The sequence below is a fragment of the Scyliorhinus torazame genome, chromosome 13, assembly GCF_047496885.1.
Source record: "Scyliorhinus torazame isolate Kashiwa2021f chromosome 13, sScyTor2.1, whole genome shotgun sequence".
NCBI classification, from domain to species: domain Eukaryota; kingdom Metazoa; phylum Chordata; class Chondrichthyes; order Carcharhiniformes; family Scyliorhinidae; genus Scyliorhinus; species Scyliorhinus torazame.
The window spans coordinates 81939569-81961033 of record NC_092719.1 but is presented as its reverse complement, the minus strand read 5'-3'; the positions used below and the strand labels follow the sequence as shown (position 1 = coordinate 81961033).

The window sequence follows — 21465 nt, the reverse complement described above, 5'->3', positions numbered from 1 at the left end:
TTTCGGTGCAATCGTCTGGTCCGTAGATCCATCCAACAGCCCCACCAGTGGAGTCAAACTTTTCTTCCGCCAGTCCTACACCTCTTTACTACAAAACATCCACCCTACAAGCGTGGAAAGGTCCAAAAAACAACCTCGAGCGGGAGCTGCCAAATACGTGAACACTCGCACCATGGCCGTCTCCGGAAGTCCGAAACAATGCTTTTCGCTTCCAACAGTGGACCACACAGGATCAGTCAATGCAGTTGATGAGATGTCCCTTAAAGAACAGATTTTCATTGATCTGATTTTGACCAAGAACACAAGTCCGAATATGAAAAGTGAACAAGGGGCGGCATGTGGCGCAGTGGGTCTGTGGCGCTGAGGACCCGGGTTCAAATCCTGGCCCTGGGTCACAGTCAGTGTGGAGTTTGCACATTCTCCCCATGTCTGCGTGGGTTTCACCCCCACAACCCAAAGATGTGCAGGTTAGGTGGATTGGCCACGCTAAATTGCCCCTTAATTGAGAAAAAAAATAATTGGGTACTCTAAATTTATTTTTAAAAATATATGAAAAGTGAACAAACTCAGTCACCAGTTGTGACAGTAGTAGCAGGGAAGCTGATACCATCGAAGATAGATACTGAACGACACATTGATAAAATGCAAGCTCAACATGGGAGCGAGGGCCAGCCTTTCCGATTTGCTCGGGCTGCAGGTTAAACCGAAAATCGTCAATCAAACAAGACTACTAAAAGACTACAGTGGGACTGAGATTGCGATGCTGGGTGTATGTGAACCCGAAGCATGGGAACACAACAGAGTCACATCATACCACTCTCCATTGTGGGTACGGAACGTGAGTCCATCATAGGAGCGGATGCGCGTGAGGTCCTGAACCTAGTTGAACGGCTGTGCATTCCAGGCAGCGTAGCAACAGAGGACCATTGTGACTGTCAATGAGATATAATGGCCCTGTTATCTGATGAGATACAAGCAAAAGTTAAAGTGGAGGACAACACACCAGATGAAGAGATGGCGGAGCCAAAGGGAATTCCAGAATTCTGGTTAACAGTCTTCAAAAATGTGTATTTGCTCAGTAGCTTGATACATGAGCATCTACAAGTTGTAAACGTAAAATGTTCAAAGCTTGATCAGCCAATGAGCTTCACTCTGGAGTTTACGTTTGAGCCTAATGAGTATTTCACAAATGCGGTAGTCACAAAAGTGTACCAGATAGAGTTAGACTTTTTATTCTTTGATCAACCAGAAATCACGGGATGCACAGGGTGCCAGATCGTCTGGAAAAAAAGGAAAGACGTCACACTGAAAACCATTAAAATGAAGTACAAGCATAAGGGCCGGGGCACTGGTAAAACAGTTACAAAAACTGTACCAAATAACTCTCTCTTTAACGTTTTTAGTCCTCCTGAAGTTCCAGAGCATGGAGTGTTGGATGAGAGTTCCGCAGCAAGACTCGCTGTTGACTTTGAAATTGGCCACTTCTTGCGTGAACGCATAATTCCACGTGCAATGTCACAGGAGAAGCCATTGCAGATGATAATGACTCCGATGATGATAATTACGCCGACCATGATTACGATGAGGAAAGTGTAGACTCAGATGATGAGCTAGATGAGGAAGACTATGAAACGCTATTCAGGTGGTTTGACGGGAGTGATGAGGTGATCACAAGGGAAGCCCAGTCTCCGCAGGACAACAAAAAGTGTGAAAGCTCTAAGATGGCAGATGCATAGGCTGAAAGTGAGATTACAGTAGCAGACTCATCAGATGAGAGCAGTTCAACTGCAAACAGACTGGTAACTGAAGAAATAATCCCCATCCTGGAGAAACTTGCTCCAGAGGTGTACGATGAATCATCTCATGCCAATGAAATGGTTCCTGCAGCAGACTTCCTAACATTCGAGGCTACTCCACCAAAAGATGTGCTAGAAGAGCAGATGGATGCATCTGCATGCAGTTGTACAATGAAGGACAAAGCATATATTGTCATACCTGATGAGGATGAGCCACTAATCGGCTCTCCAACAAAAGACGAACCATATATCACCATATCAAGTGAGGATGAGCCACCAATTGGTGCTCAAACACAAAATGAAGAAGCAATACCTAAAGTTGGGGACATTGATCCAGCCCAGACACCAGAGTGCGAGGGTTTGCATATTGTTCCTGAAGTTGCAGACTTGATTACAACAGCGCAATCATCCAAAAGTATGCCGGCGCTGGACGTTTAACCAGGTGATGGGCATGCAACTCAGCATGTGGGCACAACCATGGATCAACCAAAACTCATCAGTCCAGCTAAGGCATCAAAATCAGTTATGGTGGCAGAAGAACCAGGGTCAGTTGCATGGCAGATGATCCAAAAGCAGTTGCTATGGCAAAAGCACCACAAGCAACTAGTCCCATGGCAGAGTAATGGCATAACAGGTGCCACAAAAGCAAAAAGAAAAAGAGACGCAGTCAGAGGATCCTTCCCATGAGAAGGAAGGGGAATAAAAGGAGAGTTGAGGAAACAGTGGGTCGACTAGGTAGCACCCGCGACACTGAAGACGAAGGCATCGGCAATGTGGCTGACGGGCAAGAAAGCACAAGAAGAAAGAAATGGAAGCATCGTGCTAGAAAATTGAAAATGTTGGTGACACAGAGAAGAGCAGCAAGGAAACCGGTCTTCGGGGTGCATCGCGCCAAAAGGCTAAACAAGTTGCTGATACAAAAAAGACCAGCAAGAAAACCTTCAGAAAGCTTAAGCGACATCGAGGAGCCGGAAAAAGTTCAGAAGATCAACGGAACAATGTCATTGTGAATGTCCAATAAGCTGTGCACAAGGGACACGTTTATCAGGCATATCATGTTGTGCGAAGCACAGTTACATCTATATATATATGACATGTGTAAAATGATAAAGCAGATCATGTTTTGTAAGACACAGTTATATTTGAATGTAAATGTTAACAGTTCCAGAGGATGGGGATGTGGTGATATGCCTGTGCACCAGGGGGTGGTTTAGCTCACTGGGCTAAATCGCTGGCTTTTAAAGCAGACCAAGGCAGGCCAGCAGCACGGTTCAATTCCCGTACCAGCCTCCCCGAACAGGCGCCGGAATGTGGCGACTTGGGGCTTTTCACAGTAACTTCATTGAAGCCTACTCGTGACAATAAACGATTTTCATTTCATTTCATTTCACAGTTCTGTATATAGTTAGCAATGCGGCCTCCAACCAGCTGGTGGCGATAGAGTTCTATCACGTAACTCAAGACACCTGCCAGTTGGTAGTAAGACGTCCAAGGGGATAGTTGCACTTAAAGTAGCTCCAGGAGAATTCACTGAATTCATTTAGTAGCCATTGTCTATTATAATTCATTAGTTATCTTTCCACGTGTTTGTTAATAAATCATCTTTCTAGTTAAACAACTAGATGTTCTGTGTACATCATTACAACGGTCATCACACACAACAGAACGCCTGTAACCCAGTAATCCCACGTAACCTTTTTGGACACTTACGGGGCAATTTAGCATGGCCAATCCATCTAACCTGCACATCTTTGGACTGTGGGAGGAAACTGGAGCACCCAGAGGAAACCCACGCAGACACTGGGAGAAAGTGCAAATTCCATGAAGGCAGTCATTCGAGGCCGGAATTGAACCCGGGTCTCTGGTGCTGTGAGGCAGCAGTGCTAACCACCCTATATAATATTGTAATGATCCATTAGTTCTGACCCGGTGAGTTAAACTATTATAACTTTTCTGCGTTCCTTCAGAAAACTGTTTTCTCTTGGTGTTCTGGTTGTCAGTATGACCCTCAAGTCTCAGTAATAAACAGTGTGGAATAAATCTATATCATACCCTGGTGTGGAAGAGACACAGAAGCTGTAGTCTATTGAACACAATGTGCAGCATTTTGAATCATTAATTCTTTTTGCAGACAAAATGTTCCCTATGAAAATCATGCGAGACTTCAGAAAAGACTAAAGGATTTACAGCGTAGACATAATGAATTCCGAAGACTAATTTTGGGACCAAATTTGCCAACTACTGGTCTGTGTAATTCGACCAATTTTCTATCGTCTACCTTGGTGCAAGGCACAGAAGCAACATTCGTAAATATTCAGGTACCTAACTATGTTAAAAATAATAAATTGTTATTTTGTATTTAATTAATTTGCCATGTAAATCATAGAACACTATATCCAATTTTTTATAGATTTTCTTCATTAATTATGCTTCATATTTGATTTGTATGTCACATCCAGCTGACAAAAATTACTTGGTCGCTGATCTCTAATGCTTCCTGTCCATTCTCCATACAGAATGAGGTTTCAAGATGATTGCTTGTTGTAGTCTCTTCGTTGCAGTTTTCAATCACTTTGTTAACTCTGCTATGAGAGGAGCTTTGTTTCGGCACCAATAGTTTTCTAGTTTATATAATCTTGGCAAATTCTTCTAGGAAAAAGAAACATTTGTAAGACACTGGAAAACAAGCTGGGAATTGGGATGAATTGGCTTTGAAAGAGATAGCACAGCCACAATGGGCCAAATTCCCAGCTTCTGTGCTGAGTAGTTCTATGAAAAAGTACCCTTAAGTTGAAAGCTTAGGGTAAACTTCCACATGTACACTAATTTGCAAGATGCATCAACTTACTCTGTGCTTCTTCCTTTTTGATGCTAAGACAGCAAACATCTAGTGGCTGTCCAATTTTAAGCATTGAGCCAACATTTCTTTGCAACATTCAAAGCGGTTCTCCTCAGCTTCCAGTAGCCTTTGGCCTTCGCTCCAACAAACTTCCTCAGCTGTCATTTGAGGTTAAACCCACAGCTACAGAATCTCAAGTGCTTCTCAACCATGAACTGAGCACCCTTCCCCATTCCTTTCCATAATGTCGCTTTCCTATACCTCCAAAACATTGCCTGGCATTTATTTCCTGCCTCTCCCCACTATTGTGGAAGCCCTAATCTGCAGGTTGTTGCTTTGGACTCAATGGGTGGCATTCTTCCACGCCCGCCCAGTGACTGGAAATTCCCACCTGAGGTCAATGGTTGAAGAATCCAGCCCAATGCCTTCCTAGCCACTCTTTTTGGCTACAGTCTGTACACATTGCAAGTCATTTAGAAAGCAGTCATGCAGGCAGCACAATGATGCAGTGGGTGACACTGCTGCCTCACGGCGCCGAGGACCCGGGTTCGATCCTGGCCCCGGATCACTGTCCATGTAGAGTTTGCACATTCTCCCCATGTCTGCATGGGTTTCACCTCCACAACCCAATGATGTGTAAGGTAAGTGGACCGAAGTACAGTGAAAAGTATTTTTCCGTGGCCAAGGGAACGTACACAGTAGACAAAAGAATAATCGACAGAGTACATTGACAGTGGTGCATCAACAAAAAGTGATTGGTTACAGTGTGGAACAAGGCCAAAGAAGGCCAAATTGCCCCTTAATTGGGAGAGGAAAGCAGTCACGCAGATCCTGACCGACACTACCATCACCACCCTCTTGGCCAATTTCCGAGCAGAAAGGAAGATGCTTGTGGTTGGAGGTCAATCATCACGGTCCCAGGACATCACTTCAGAAGTTCCTCCGGGTAGTGTCCTAGGCCCAATCATCTTCAGCTACTTCATCAATGACCTTCCTCCATCATAAGGTCAGAAGTGGGGATGTTCAGCACCATTCACGACTCCTCAGACACTGAAGCAGTTTGTGTCCTTACGCAGTAAGACCTGGTTAACATTCTGGGTTTGGCTGATAAGTGACAAATAACATTCAATTGCCAGGCAATGATCATCTCGAACAAGAGAGAATCTGACCATGACCCGCTCTTATTTAACAAAATTATTAACATCTTGGGACCGGAAACTGAACTTCAATTGCAGGTTAGAGGGTGGGATTTCTGCAGCGAGTAACTTACCTCCCGACTCCCAGAGCCTGTCCATCATCCGCAAGGCACAAGTCAAGAGTGTGAAGGAATACTGTCCACTTGTCTGAATGAGTGCAGCTCCAACAACACTCAAGAAGTTCAACAAAGCCAGTTTGATTGACACCTGATTGACTACCTTCAACATTCACTCCCACCAATACAGCAGTGTGTACCAGCTACAAGATGCACTGCCCTTGACGGCACCTTCCAAACTCATGACTCCTAACACCTGGAAAAACAAAGGTAGCAGATGTGTGGCAGTGATCCCTATTCTCTCTCCTTTAAAAAAATGCTGATGTTCTACTAGGCTTTCAGCTTCCTTTCCCACATATAAAATTCCTCCATTTTATTAGGTGCTTTCAGATTCACGGGAATGTTGATTGTTGTGACAGGTTGTGGAAAGCAACCAAGCATTAATAATGATAGCCCTTAGGGTTATGGCAACAGCTATTGTAACTACTTGAACAGATTTATTTCTACACTCACTGACACATATAGCCTTTTAAAAAAAAAAAGTGTTGGGGATTTAAAAAGCTTGACAGCTTGTGTTTTTAAAAAACCTGACATGGACAGGTTGTTTTCCTTCCAATTTTAAAACGCCTAGGCATTTTGTAGCTTGACAGTTCAACAGATCCTATCCCCTCTTCAAGAGCATTTACAACTGCTTTTAAAAATTAAACTTCCACACTGCTATTATGGGCGAGGCGTTTCAGAACCCCAAAATGTATCATGGAGTTCAACTAACCTCTCCCTTTAATGGATTTGTTGCTTTTCCGAGCACACGGCTTTTTCCCTAGGTGTGGGATTACAATTATGGACACGTGGGTTTTTAAACACAAAACACTTTATTCCATGAACTCAACTTAACATCTTAAATAAACATTGGATCTCTTAACACCCCTTACTTCAAAGATAACTCAGAAAATATTGTAACAGTAAATAATTCCTTATAATGTTCCTTCAAACTTCCAAGAGACTTAACACCTTTAAACAAAATCACATCAGGTTAAAGGCTTCACTATTATAAGTTTACATCACCCAAATGATCCAGAGATAGTCTTTCATAGCAGATATCCAGTTCACTGCAAAACACAGACACACACCCAGCTCTTTTCAAACTGCAAAACTAAAAACTGCAAAATGGCTGACCTGACCTCAGCCCCACCCACTCTCTGACATCACTGTTTTCTTAAAGGTACATTGCTTAAACATCCATGTCTTAAAAGTACTCTCACATGATACCTCCCCCAAGAAAAAAAATAAACCATCAACTTCAAGATGGTTTCATTTTTCACTTTAGCACCATCCACTAAGAAATGTACACAGTAAATATACCTTTTCGTTTTTTTAAAAAAACAACACATGCAAACAGGTATAATAATATAGTCCATTTTTTTTCGTTGTTCTTCCTGCAACCTCTCTGCACGATCCATCCATTCCTCTACTCCTCAGCATTTCTCTTTAGAATCAGATACTTTAGTTCAATCTGACCACAGAGTCCCTTGCAATTCTCCAATACAGGAACATTGGTGATCACAGCCTTCAGGCAGTCAAATGCCTGTTGAAAGTCCGCTGTCCATTGAAATTTTTTACGTTTCTTCAGCAATTCCATCAGTTGAGTAATCATGCCACAAAACCTTTGCACAACTGTTCGATCAAATTCATTCATGCTAGGAGATCGCATTATTTCCCTTCTTCTTGAGGGTATCGGAAACTCCGCAAGGAAAGTGATTCGGGCTTCTCCAAATTCACTTTCGGCTAGGTTCATCACCAAACCCGCTTCCTGAAGTCGATCGAAGAACTCCATACGATGTTTTAAATGTTCTTTCCATGTCTGGAAGTTGGAAATAAAAGCAGATTGTCCCACTTTCTCCATGCAATCCTTCAATGGTCGGAGACCCAGCTATAATGAAAATAGGGTCTGTTTAAACGGAGTATTGAGTTCAAATGGATCGACTATGTCTGGCTTTCCCATGGGTGAATCAGATCCCACCCCCTTTCCCAGGGCTGGTTTAGCACAGTGGGCTAAACAGCTGGCTTGTAATGCAGACCAAGGCCAGCAGCGCAGGTTCAATTCAGGTCCCGGCCTCCCCGAACAGGCGCCGGAATGTGGCGACTAGGGTCTTTTCACAGTAACTTCATTGGAGCCTACTTGTGACAATAAGTGACCATTATTATTATTATTATTATTATTATTACTGGTGAAAATGGGACCTGTCAGAAATGTGGGTGCGACCTTCTGCCTCCATGCCTCAGTGAAAATCTGATTCCAGGAGTCTGCAAGGGGCTTAAAGACAGGTTGTGAGTGGAAGAGAAGGTGGTAGATGGAGAATAACGTGGGGCAAATTGAAGTTACCTAAACAAGTATGCCACCACCATCACAGACTTCATCAGTAAGTGTGTAAAAGATTGCATCCCAAAGGAGGTAGTACATGCATTCCCCAACCGAAAACCATGCTTTAACTGGGAGATTCACCCCTACTGAAGACCAGGTCTGCGTCATTCAAGATAGGCGACCCTAACCTATACAAGAAATCCTCTGCAAAGCCATTAGGGACGTCAAGAGATAATACCAGACTAAGCTAGAGTCACAGACTAACGCCACAGACTCTCGTTGGTTGTGGCAAGGCTTAAACAACATAACGGGCTACCAAGTAAAGCCAAGTAGAATCCCCAGCAACAGCGCTCCCCTCACCAAATGCATTCTATGCAACAAACCATTGTCAACTACCCCAGTAGCCTCAGACACCCCATACCCACCGTCACAGCGTCTGAAGTCAGATCGGCCTTCTTGAAAGTGAACCCTCGGAAAGCAGCGAGTCCTGACGGGAGTCCCTGGTCGTACACTCGGCTCCTGCGTGGACCAACAGGCGGGTGTGTTCGCGGACATCTTCAACCTCTGCAACTGGATCCTCAACTTCCTGACCCATAGACCACAATCAGAAAGGATACACAACAACACCTCCTCCACGATAGTCCTCAATACCGGGGCCCCGCAAGGCTACGTACTTAGCCCCCTACTATACTCGTTATACACATATGACTGCTTGGCAAAATGTGGTTCCAGCTCCATCTACAAGTTTGCTGATGACGTGACCGTAGTGGGTTGGATCTCAAACAATGATGAGTCAGAGTACAGGAGGGAGGTAGAGAATCTAGTGGCATGGTGAATGACAACAATCTCTCACTCATCGTCAGCAAAACTAAGGAGCTGGTCATTGACTTCAGGAAGCAAAGTATTGTAAACACCCCTGCCTGCATCAATGGTGCCGAGATGGAGATGGTTGGCAGCTTCAAGTTCAAGAATGTGATGTATATATACAACTGTTTATAAATATGAGAAATGCAAATAAAAAGTTTTTTTTTTTTTTTAAATAAAAAAATTCCTAGGTGTGCACATCACCAACAATCTTTCCTGGTCCATACACGTTGACACTATGACCAAGAAAACACAACATTGCCTATACCTCCTCAGGAAACTAAGGAAATTTGGCGTGTCCAAATTGACTTTTACCAGTTTTTACAGATGCACCATAGAAAGCATCCTATCTGGCTGCATCACAGCCTTGTATGGCAACTGCTTGCCCAAGACTGTAAGAAATGCGTTGTGAACACAGCCCAGTCCATCACATGAACCCGCTTCCCATCTATTGACTCTGCCTACAGCTCCCGCTGCCTTGGGAAAGTGGGCAGCACAATCAAAGAGCCCTCCCACCCAGGTTATTCTCTCTTCCAACCTCTTCCATCAGTCAGAAGATACAAAAGTCTGAGAACATGCACTAACAGATTCAAAAACAACTTCTTCCCCGCTGTTCCCAGACTCCTGAATTATCTTTTTATGGACTGAACTGATCTCTCCACGCATCTTCTCTACTGAGTAGCACTACACTCTAGGCTTCACCCGATGTTTGTGTCTATGTATTTGTGTATTTATCATATGTCCTATGATTTTCATGTATGGAATGATCTGTCTAGACTGTATGCAGAACAATACTTTTCACTGAACCTCGATACACGTGACAATAAATCTAAGTTAGGGAAGATAGTAAAGCATATTTTTTTTAAAACCGTGCCAAACTCACCAAATATTGATATTCAGAGATTGCTTGTCCTATGCATGAAATATACAGATACAGCAAGCAATTAGAAGGCAAATGGTATGTTGCCATTTATTACAAGGGGGCTGAAGTACAAAAGTGAGAAAGTCTTGCTGCATTTGTACAGAACGATGGTGACACCATTGTGTATGGTTTTGATCTCTGAACTCAAGGTAGGATATAGTTTCCTTCTAGGGGATGCAACAAAGGTTCACTAGGTTTATCCCTGGAATAAAAGATTTGTTTGATGAGAAGAGGGTAAGAATGATCCTCCGGTTAGGGTAACAGTCTCCGGATAAGACTCTCTAGCTATGGGGAGACAGTCTATCAGCATCTACACTGTCAGACTCTCAGAATCTTACATGTTTCAATTAGATCATTGCTCAATCATCTAAAACTCCAGAGAGTATAGGGTCATTTCGGATTGAGATGAGAACTTTCTCCAATTAGAGAATTGTGCATCTTTGGAACTCTTTACCTCAGAGAGTTGTGAATGCTTGGTTGTGTTAATGGCTGAGATTGATAGATATTTGGATTCTAATTGGGTGGAAAATTTGAGTCGAGATTGAAAATCAGCTTGGGGGGGAAGGGGACCTGCCTGTGTGCCCATCTCTTACGATTGTTTCTTACAGAGCTCCCATGTTCCCAAAAGGAGTAAGGGGTTGTCTTGAGAAGTCACTCCACATATGACACAAGAAGGTAGATTAACCTTTATGCCTGTTAATCATTGCTCGAATTAGGTTATACTGTATTTGTCAGCCTCCTGACTCTTGGGATTGATGTTCATCAGCCATTATCAAGGGAAACACTCTGCAAATCCTCACTTTGTAAATGTAGCTTAAAGCAAGTTAATAGTTCAGTTGGATTACATAGTAAATACTTCGTCAAGTTTTGCTTCTTACATTTATTCAAGTATGTTGGGATTGGTTTGAGTGGTTCTTGTTGATTTTTATACTGCCTTTTGGTGGTTAAAACAGACTGAACATAACTTTGAGGAGAGAAGCTACCTTGATGTAGTGCAAGATTCTGTTGTCTGCGATAGGAATGTGGGAACTGGAGAGGCCATTCAGGACTTGATGGAGGTATAGATCAGCCTTGAATTATTTGAATTAGCTGATCATCTGCACCTCAACTCAATTTACCAACATTGCTCCATATCCCGTAACATCCTTGGCCAACAAGAGCCAGTTTTGAAAGCTGAGGTAATATTTAGCAAAGCGGCATCCCTGAAATGTTCTTGACTGTCTGGTTAACTTCCAATGTAATGAGGGATTACTGAATGACAGTTGCCTAAAGGTGAGGTTGCGTGTGATGGTGTCATTTTACATGTATTGGAGTGGGTGCCTTGCGTTCTTTTAATGAGTAAATTGGTTTAATTGCTATTTAAGCAGAATACAACTAATTACAAAAGTACCATCTTTTGAAAGTCTTAACCAATGTTTTATATACTTTGTGCACTTTTAAAAAATTTGCATGACTTTTTCCTTTTAAGGAAGAGCAGCATCAAAGAGAGCTGTGCCTGCTCCGCAAGCGATTAGAGGATCTCGCGACCAATCAGATGCAGCAGTTACAGGAGCTCGGTGCCCTCGATTGATTTGAGTTTCACAGAGGTGTGAGGACGCAGTTTGTATGAGACTTCAAAAATCTTTGGATTAACTCTGCTCATTTTGACTCACAATCATTTATTTGGTGCTAGCTATTTATTGCAGTTTTGAATTTGGAAATAATTCTCTACGGGTTGAGCAAGCTGTATGCAGCAGGTTTACGTAACACATCACAGCATCTCGAGTTTTTACAAGTTTCTTGTGCCGTGAAAATGTTCTGATTTGATCCTATGTCCAGTTCATTATGTGGATTGACTGACCTGTAACGCTATCTCACAAATAGTCTAGTCATCTTTTCCTCATTTCTATCTCGTAGACAACACTCAGCAATGATTTTATTAAGGAGACTTTCTGCCATTTTTCTGATGATTCTGCACTTGTAGAAGTTCAAGGAAGGATGCAACCGTGACTGTATGTTGGAAAGCCTATGTTCAGAACATAGGGGTGGGAATAGGCCATTCAGCCCCTCGAGCATGCTCTGCCATTTAACCGCATCAAGGCTGCTTTTCTACCTCAATGCCATCTTACTGCACTTTTCCTGTACCACTTGATGTCATTGGTATCTCAATATCTCTCGACCTCAGCTTTGAACATACTCAGTGAGTCAGCCAGCACAGCTCTCTGGGGTAGAGAATTCCAAAGATTCGCCATCCTCTGAGTGTGGAAATTCTTCACCATCTTGGTCACCAGTCAGGGGAACCATTCTTATTTATATCGTTCCTTTGGTAAGGAGACTAAAACTGCACACAATACTCCAGATTTGGTTACACCAAGGTTCTGTATAGTTGCAGCAAGACTTCCTTACTCAAAATCCTTGCTCAAATCCCCTTGCAATAAAGGCTAATATACCATTTGCTTTCCTAATGGCTTGTTCCACCTACATACTGAGTTTAGCTCAGTGGGCTAGACAGCTGGTTTGTGATGCAGAACAAGGCCAGCAGCGTGGGTTCAATTCCCATATCAGCTGAAAATTCTGAATTCTCCCTCTGTGTACCTGAACAGGTGCCGGAATGTGGCGATGAGGGGATTTTCACAGTAACTTCATTGCAGTGTTAATAAGCCTACTTGTGACAATAAAGATTGTTTATAATTATGTTAGCCTTCAGTGACTTCTGAACAAGAACACCCAGGTCTCTTTGGCCATCAATACTTCCCAATCTCTCCCATTTAAAAAACACTCTATATTTCTGTTTTTCCTATCAATATGGATAACTTCACATTTTTCCACATTATATTCCATCTGCCATGTTCTCGCCCTCTCACTCAGCCTGTTCTAAATCCCCTTGAAGCCTCTTTGCATCCTCCCATTCCCTCTCATTCCCACCAAGTTTTAGGTCACCAGCAAACATCAAAATTAGAGTGTAAATAGCTGACACCCAAGCCCTGATCCTTGCGGTACCCACTAGTCACAGCCTGCCAACCTGAGAACGATCTGTTTATCATGTTATATGCTGCAGTAAGCTAATTTGTGAATTTATAGTATGGAGCTCTGAAAATATATTTAAAAGCTGGAATGTTATGGGTATATTCCTATACTTCCAATTCTGTTTCCTTAATCCCCATACCTCAAATCAACCCTGAGGCATCCAACTTTCTCCCACTTGTAATTTATGAAAGATTAGTCTGTGATGAGTTGATTATTTCAGTATTTTGAATGTTTGCAGTGAGAAATTTGCAGTATTAAGAATAGGAGCTGCCCCTTTTCCATGCCACCGATGATCACTACTTAAGATTCAGCCATATGGAAGATAATGGAATCTGGAACTCTCTTACCCCTCTCCTGGCCAATATCTGTTAACATAGACTCAGTACAAATTTATACGGTCACGGCATGCGTATTGAGATACAGATCAGTTATGAGTTTGATTGAACGATGAACTGAAGTGGAGAGGCTGAATGGTTGTCATCCTGTCCTTATTGTTCCTTAGCTGTGGCTTTTCTGAGAAAAGCTGCGAGTTTGTTTTATGTGTTAACTTTGGTCGGAGCAGAAAAAACTGTCCCACCCAAAATATGAATTTATTTTCTCTTTCAGAATAAAGGAGTGATCATCAGGCTTCATTTTCTGAATTCTGCTCCCTTTTTACCAGCTTAACTAAACTTGTTTGCTTCCATTTTCTCTGCATAACCTGATCAGGAAGTTCAAAAAGGGCCGTTGAAATTACAATTAAAACCACAAAGGAAGAAGATCAGGGACAGAATTCTCCAGCCTCCCAGCCACGTGTTTCTCGGCAGCAGGAGGCAGCGCACCATTCGCTGGCGGCGGGATTGTCTGCCCCCGTCGCTGTCAATGGGAATTCCTATTGAAGTCACCCCACACCGCCAGGAAACCCACAGTTGGGGGGTGAGCTGCGGGCGGGACCAGAGAATCCGGCTGCCAGCGAACGACTGGAAAATTCCGGCCCAGATTCAGAATGCTCAGTGAGATTTTTATAATTCCCTCGTCTAAAACAATGGGGGTTAGATGGGAAGGAGGAGAGTTAAAAAGGAGAAAAGTGAAGCTTTACCTGGAATAAAACTTGTTTATTCCTAGACTTGTTTCAGCTCCTTTAAAGCAAAATGACACCATTTTGCAGATTCTTGGCTAAATCCATTATTCCTGCAAATCATGGAGCCAACCAACACTATAACACAAATAACATATGAACGTAGTCTGGTTTGCAAATGTAGCATAACAAGAAATAAAAGCTCAAATCTCCAGCAGCTTGCAAGGAAACATTGCTTCGCTTAGTTTATTTTTTCTTTCTGCATTTTATAAAAGCAAAGTGGATAACTGAGTATTATAGAATTTCTACAGACGACCAGATATGATTTTACTGTACAAAAGCATTGCAAATTCAGACATGTTCTCTATTTGACTGTGATGATGTGTGTGACTGTCCTGGATGCATTTTCAAAATGACTTTCAGATGTTTGCCAGCTTTCTTTATTTTTCAACAACTACTGAATTATGTTGTGGTGTGTCTGTAAATATTTGCATTAATTAAGCTGCAAGCTCGGGCCTGCGTACTGCAGGACTCTCGGGCCTGCGTTCTGCGTTTAATATATATTGGCACAATGTCATTATATTTTCAATTTTTGCATTTTTAATACACAATTGTTCCAAATTTGAAAAAATTTAATATATCTAATTTATTATAAACTTGTATCAAATCATTTTTCAACATGTTTGTCACTCATGTTCTATTTTGGGTTTTTTAAAGAACTTATTACTTTTAATGCTCTGATAACCGTTTTTGTACAATTCAAATATTCAATTCCTAATCGATGGACATTGTATTTGGAAAAAACACTTGATCATTGACATTTCAATACATGTCAAATAAACACCATGTATTGTGTGTATATTGTATGTGTGTCATTGTTTATAAAACAGATCACTTTCCCATTGGAAAGGTCAGTCAGTCTGGACATGTGGTCATATCTCATTATGGAATTCCTAAAACTGTCTCTAAGGCAAACTGCAGTCCGGATTATGCAGCAGGAGTGGGTATACCAAGTGTTAGAAAGACCAATTAAATAACACTTTAGATCCTTGGAATATTACCACCGAGAGCTACTGAGAGACCAGGACAACAGGTCCACCCGGTCTGTTTGAATTTGAGACTGAAGTTTGGCTGCTAAAAGCCCAACTCACCCAGCTCCTGGTGGGATTTGTACCCTCAGCACACGCACAACATACTCTTATGTCTAAACAAAGTCCCATCACAAATACATAAAATAAAAATGTGTCCATTTACTTCTAACAATATAGAGCACAGTAAGTGTGTAATTTAGAATGAGCATAAACGCAATGAAAGTTGTGGGGTATATTCTGCATGGATATTTGATGATAAACATAGGGTGATTTTGTGTGAAATTTCTGTGGTGAACCTCACAAAGTAGATGTATCAGTTCTCCCAGAAGGTTAACTCACCATTGCTATCCTCAGAGGTTAATCACTGCTTCTGCACATTCTAAGTGACATAACCAAGAACCTGTGTTATGGGGAATTATTTGGTTTACTGGGTACTGGAATACATTCAAATGCCTTGATAATATAAATGAACCATTTGGTCTTGCAGACCAGTTGTTTTGGCATCAGATTTTGTAAAACTTTAATTTCAAGACAGTAGAATTGAGACTCCAACGGATGGCCAATTAGCATTTCTACCTTGATTCAAGGCCAATGTGATTTACGTTGCCATGTAGGTGGGCTGTGAGAGGGGAACAGTCCATAGGAAGCCATTGTAAGATTGGGTTACATGTTTTCCTACTAAACCTCTCAGACAGGTTTAGTCTGAAAGTGAGAGACAGCAAAAATGTCTACCGTCTACAAAAGAAATGAGACCAGAAGCCCAAAAGACTGAGTTGGCAAGCTGTAACTGGTGGAGTGCCACAGGGATCAGTACTGTTTACTATCTATATCAATGACATGGGTGTGGAGACTGAATGGTAGCTAGATTAGCAGATAGGTAGAAAAAAGAAGAGGCTACCAAGAGATAATGTTGATAGGTTAAGTGAGTGAGTAAAAACTTGGTAGATGGAGTATAATGTGAACATGCCTATTTTGGCAGGAAGAATAGCAAAGTAGGATACAATTTAAATGGAGAAAAATTTCAAAATTTGGTGGTACAGAGGGATCTGGGTGCCCTGATACATGAACCCACAAAACTTAGCACTGTATGTAGGCACAGCAAGTGATTAGGAAGGCAAATGGAATGTTGTTATTGCAAGGTAGTGAAAGTAGTGAAGTTTTACTGCAGCTGTATCGAGCATTGGTGAGACCATATCTGGAATATGGGGCGTCATTCTCCGACCCCCCGCCGGGTCGGAAAATCGCCGGGGGCTGGCGTGAATCCCGCCCCCGCCTGTTGCCGAAGTCTCCGGCACCGGAGATTCCGCGGGGGCGGGAATCGCGCCGCGCCGGTTGGCGGGCCCGCCCGCTCGATTCTCCGGCCCGGATGGGCCGAAGTCCCGCCGATAAATTACCTGTCCCGCCGGCGTGGATTAAACCACCTTTTGAACGCCGGAACAAGGCGGCGTTCCGGGGTCCTGGGGGGGGGGGCGCGGGGCGATCTGGCCCCAGGGGGTGCCCCCACGGAGGCCTGGCCCGCGATCGGGGCCCACCAATCCGCGGGCGGGCCTGTGCCGTGGGGGCACTCTTTCCCTTCCGCCTCTGCCACGGTCTCCACCATGGCAGAGGCGGAAGAGACTCCACTGCGCATGCGTGGGAAACTGTCAGCGGCCACTGACGCTCCCGCGCATGCGCCGCCTGGGGATGTCATTTCCGCGCCAGCTGGCGGGACAACAAAGGCCGTTTCCTCCAGCTGGCGGGGCGGAAATTCCTCCGGTGCCGGCCTAGCCCCTCAATGTTGGGCTCGGTCCCCAAAGATGCGGAGCATTCCGCACCTTTGGGACAGCCCGATGCCCGTCTGATTGGCGCCGTTTTGGGCGCCAGTCGGCGGATATCGCGCCGTTTCGGGAGAATTTCGCCCATGGTGTGCAGTTTTAGTCTCCTTTGAAAAAGATATGATTGCATTGGAAGCAGTTCAGAGAAGGTTTACTCGACTCATTCCTGGGATTCCAGGCTTATCGAATGAAGAAAGATTGAACGGGGATTGGGACCATATTCATTGGAGTTTAGAGAGGTGATCTTATTGAACCTTCAGATCGTGAAGGAACTTTAGGGTGGATACTGGGAGGATGTTTCCACTTGTGGGGAGAGGCTAGACCCACGGAGCCACAGTTTAAGAATAGGAGGTCTCCCTTTTAAGATGAGTATGAGAATTTTTTTCTCAGAGGGTCTGTGTAATTCTCTTCCCCAGAAAGCAGTAGAGGCTGGGACATTGACGGCTGGATTCTCCGTCAAGGGCAGGATTCATGGACTTCCACGACAGCAAAACTGGCGCTACACTTGGACCAATTCAGTGACTGTTAAGGAGCCATCACTGGCGCCACGTGGAATACAATCAATTTGAATGAGAAACAGTGCTGGGTTTGCGATTGACACTCAGGAGGCTAACCAGCTTCTGCCGCATATACACACCACTCTACACACACACCAGCCCAGCCAACAAGATGGCAGCAAGACACGTGGCACCACGGTTCACAGACGCCAAGCTCGAAATCCTCATGGACCTGGTAGAGTAGAGGCAGGCCACCCTGTACCCCGGCCCAGGAAGGAGGCTTCCAGCCACCACCGTTTGCCGTGCCTAGGCGCAGATGGCAGAGGCGATCAGTGCCACGATGAACACTGTCCAAACTGGCCTGCAGTGCCGTAAAAAAACTGCACAACCTCAGGGCAGCCAGGGTGAGTAGGCAGCACTGTGCCCCTGGCATCAGTCCCCATGCCACGCACATGTGAGCAGGCCCCCCCAAACCCGCCGGGAGAGCAGCAGAACCCCCACCCTGCACCCATACCGGCCGCCATGGCCGGGTGCCAGCTACTCACCCCCGGGCTGCATGCGTCAGATTGTCTAGTACTGTAGTTTTCTGCTTTCCCCACCACCCCCCAGGAGAAGGCTACCCATAACCGCCAGGAGCAGGAGTAAGCTGGAGGGGGACCGCCGGATCTTCGGCCCCTCCCGTGGCTGAACAGAGGGCCCTGGACATTCTCGGCGGCTCAGAGGAAAGGGGGGTTGGTTGGGTGGAGATCGGCCACAGTCGAGGAAGTGAGACCCCACTGAGGCAGTTCCCCGTGACACGTGTGTCAACCCCACCCACCCCCCCGACACCACCCCCACACCATCCTCACCCCCCCAAACCCACACCACCTGGCCTACCGTCTAATCATGCATCTTGTCTTGTCTCTTGCAGGACCTGCTGATGATGGGGTGGGTCCTTCTGATGCCTCCCTGCTCCCAGCCAGTGCCACAGCTTGAGCCCTCCAGCATGTGCCGACCGGCAATGAGGGCAGCAGTACGTACGGGAGCCCTCGATCCGAAACCCAGGACACCCCGGATGGCTCGAGTCCGGGGATGACATTCTTTTGTTACTTTACTGTAGTGTGTATGGTAGCAGTACTGTATGTAACATGCGTTACTCAATCCAGGTGCTGCAGAGGCTTTTTGCACCTTGATGAAGGAGGCTCAAAGTCATCCAGAGGTACTGAAAGGTTTATTGAGTAACAGAATTTAACAATTGCATGAGTTCTTACTTTAAGATCAATACCAGTAGAAAGGTTACACGTTTATATACAGTAGCTATGTCTGACCACACTAGTAACCCTGATCTAGATCTATGCTCCTGCTCTCGTCACAGTCGAATCACCAAGAGAGGCAGAGAGCCGCTTGCGTCTGCTTTTATACCTACCAGTGCTGCCCCCTCGTGATCTTTCAATTTCCCATTAACCCCTTATGTACATACCCATGTAAAGATCACTACATCCCCCCTTTTTTTCTACATAGTTTCAGTGTTGTTACTGGAATGGAACAAACATAGTTGGTATCGTGTGCAAATGCATTACAGAAATCAATGATTGCATCAGTCCGATGTTCACAGGTTCAGACGGTTGGGTGTGCGTCTGATTCGAGTTGATCTCCTAAGTGGGCATGGAGACACTGAGGTTTTAATGTCCGTCTGTTCTCCGGCTGATGGTGTCAAGTGTTGTCGCGTGAGTGAGTCCTGTAGATTTAACGTCGGAAAGACGGGTTCAGGAAGTGGAACCTTTAGTATGTCTGACCTGAGCGTTAGTGGAATGACGATTCTGTCATTTCTCAATATTAATCCGTCCACTACTGACAGTTCAGTTTTGATGTTTTGGAACCGAGGGCACCGTCCTTTTGGCCAGCCATGCTGGAGGTTGTGCATGACCTGGAGCAAGGTCGCATCTTCTCGTGTCGCCAGACAAATTTGATGCAGCTTCTCGTCAGATGCCAGGAGAGTCTCTCTGCACAACTGTGCTTGAGCTTCTACATCGTTAATGGACGCAGGAGGTGAGCTGTCCGTGCCAATGGCTCGGGACAGTGTGTCAGCTATAATGAGGTCCTTCCCAGGAGTGCAGACCAGTGTGAAGTCATACCTCCTCAGCTTCATCATCATGCGTTGTAGGCGTGGCGTCATATCATTGAGATTTTTTTCAATTATGTTGACCAGCGGTCTATGATCAGTCTCAACGAGGAATGTGGGGAAGGCCGTACACATAGTGATGAAATTTTGTTATACCTGTGATCAGCCCCAGGCACTCCTCTATCTGTGCATACCTGCACTCTGTGGCGGTCACCGCTCTAGACGCGTATGCAACTGGGACCCAGTACAATTGGTCATCTTGTTGCGTAGGTTAAATCTTTCCAGGATTTCATTAGACTGTGTTTTACACTGTTCTTCAAATTTTGCAAGTATGACTTGAAATTTAGTTTTGTCTTCATTTTCAATGTAAGTGAAAGAGTTATAAATGTCAAATGCCTTCCGGCTGTCATTCCCTTGCCTCCCCCCCCCACCTCACTGGTTCCCCTCTATTGTTCCCTGTGTCCTCCCTCTTCCACCCCCTCCCCTTCTCCTGTGGTTCGTCTTTCTTTTCTCTTAGGTTTAGCTGCTATCCCCCCCGGTCTATCCCTCCCTCCCCCGCCTCGGCTACTTTCCCCTGATTCTTGTCTACCTGGCTATTCTTCTGTTTGTTTATTGGCCACAAACAGGTCCCGGAACAATTTGGTGAATGGCTCCCACGTTCTGTGGAAGTCGTCATCTGATTCTCGGGTGGAGAATTTGATTTTCTCCATTTGGAGAGATTCTGAGAGGTCGGACAGCCAGTCTGCAGCTTTAGGTGGTGCTGCTGACCGCCAGCCGAACAGGATTCTACGTCGGGCGATCAGGGAGGCAAAGGCAAGGGTGTCCGCCCTCCTCCCCAGGAATAGATCTGGCTGGTCTGATACCCCGAAGACCGCCACTTTCAGGCATGGCTCCACCCTCATCCCCATCACTTTGGACATTGCCTCAAGGAAGGCTGTCCAGTACCTCACAAGTCTGGGGCAAGACCAGAACATGTGGGCGTGGTTGGCTGGGCCTCCTTGGCACCGCTCACATCTATCCTCCACCTCCGGGAAGAACCTACTCATACGAGTTCTTGTTAAGTGGGCTCTATGTACTACTTTTAGTTGCGTCAGGCTGAGCCTTGCGCCCGTGGAGGTGGAGTTGACCCTCTGCAGTGCTTCACTCCAGAGTCCCCACCCTATTTCAATCCCCAGGTCCTTCTCCCATTTCTTTCTTGTTGCGTCCAGTACGGTGTCGGCCTTTCTACCAGTCGGTAATACATGTCGCTACAGTTCCCTTTATCTAGGATGCTTGCGTCCAGTAACTCTTCCAGTAATGTCTGTCATGGCGGTTGTGGGTATGTCCTTGTCTCCCTTCGTAGGAAGTTTTTGATTTGCAGGTGAGTAATAGAATTTAACAACTGTGTGAGTTCTTACTTTAAGATCAATACCAGTAGAAAGGTTATGTTTGCATACAGTAGCTATGTCTGACCACACGAGTAGCCCTGAGCTAGATCTATGCTCCTGCTCTCGTCACAGTCCAATCACCAAGAGAGGCAGAGAGCCGCTTGCGTCTGCTTTTATTCCCGCCAGTGCTGCCCCCTAGTGATCTTTCAATTTCCCATTAACCCCTTATGTATATACCCATGTAAAGATCACTACAGAGACTAATTTTCCGTCACAGCTGTCTCCAACACCCTCCAGCATCCCAGAGACACTCACCTCGGTTGGGCTCTTTAGTGAAGAGGCTCCTGGGACACAACCTGGTTCTCACCACACAGCTCCTCTGGTACATCAGGTGGAGGTAGGAACACCCGAGTGGGCGGATGGTCGGAGGGCAGGCTGATCCCAGGGTCTACCTGCCGTCCCGTCGCGTTTTGGGCTTTAGAACGGACAGTCCCATT

The 21465-nt window shown here is 44.9% G+C and overlaps 1 protein-coding gene across 4 annotated transcripts in view; it reads left to right on the top strand.

Moving 5' to 3' along the window:
- Positions 1–14953, top strand: part of cep83 (centrosomal protein 83) — a 146405-nt gene extending 131452 nt beyond the window's left edge. For all 4 annotated transcript variants that reach the window (XM_072471874.1, XM_072471873.1, XM_072471875.1 and 1 more), the window contains 2 exons: positions 3928–4114; positions 11504–14953. In XM_072471874.1, coding sequence (XP_072327975.1) covers positions 3928–4114; positions 11504–11605 — 289 coding nt within the window. In that variant the 3' untranslated portion in view covers positions 11606–14953. The remainder of the gene's footprint in view (positions 1–3927; positions 4115–11503) is intronic.
- The last annotated feature ends 6512 nt before the right edge of the window (positions 14954–21465 follow it).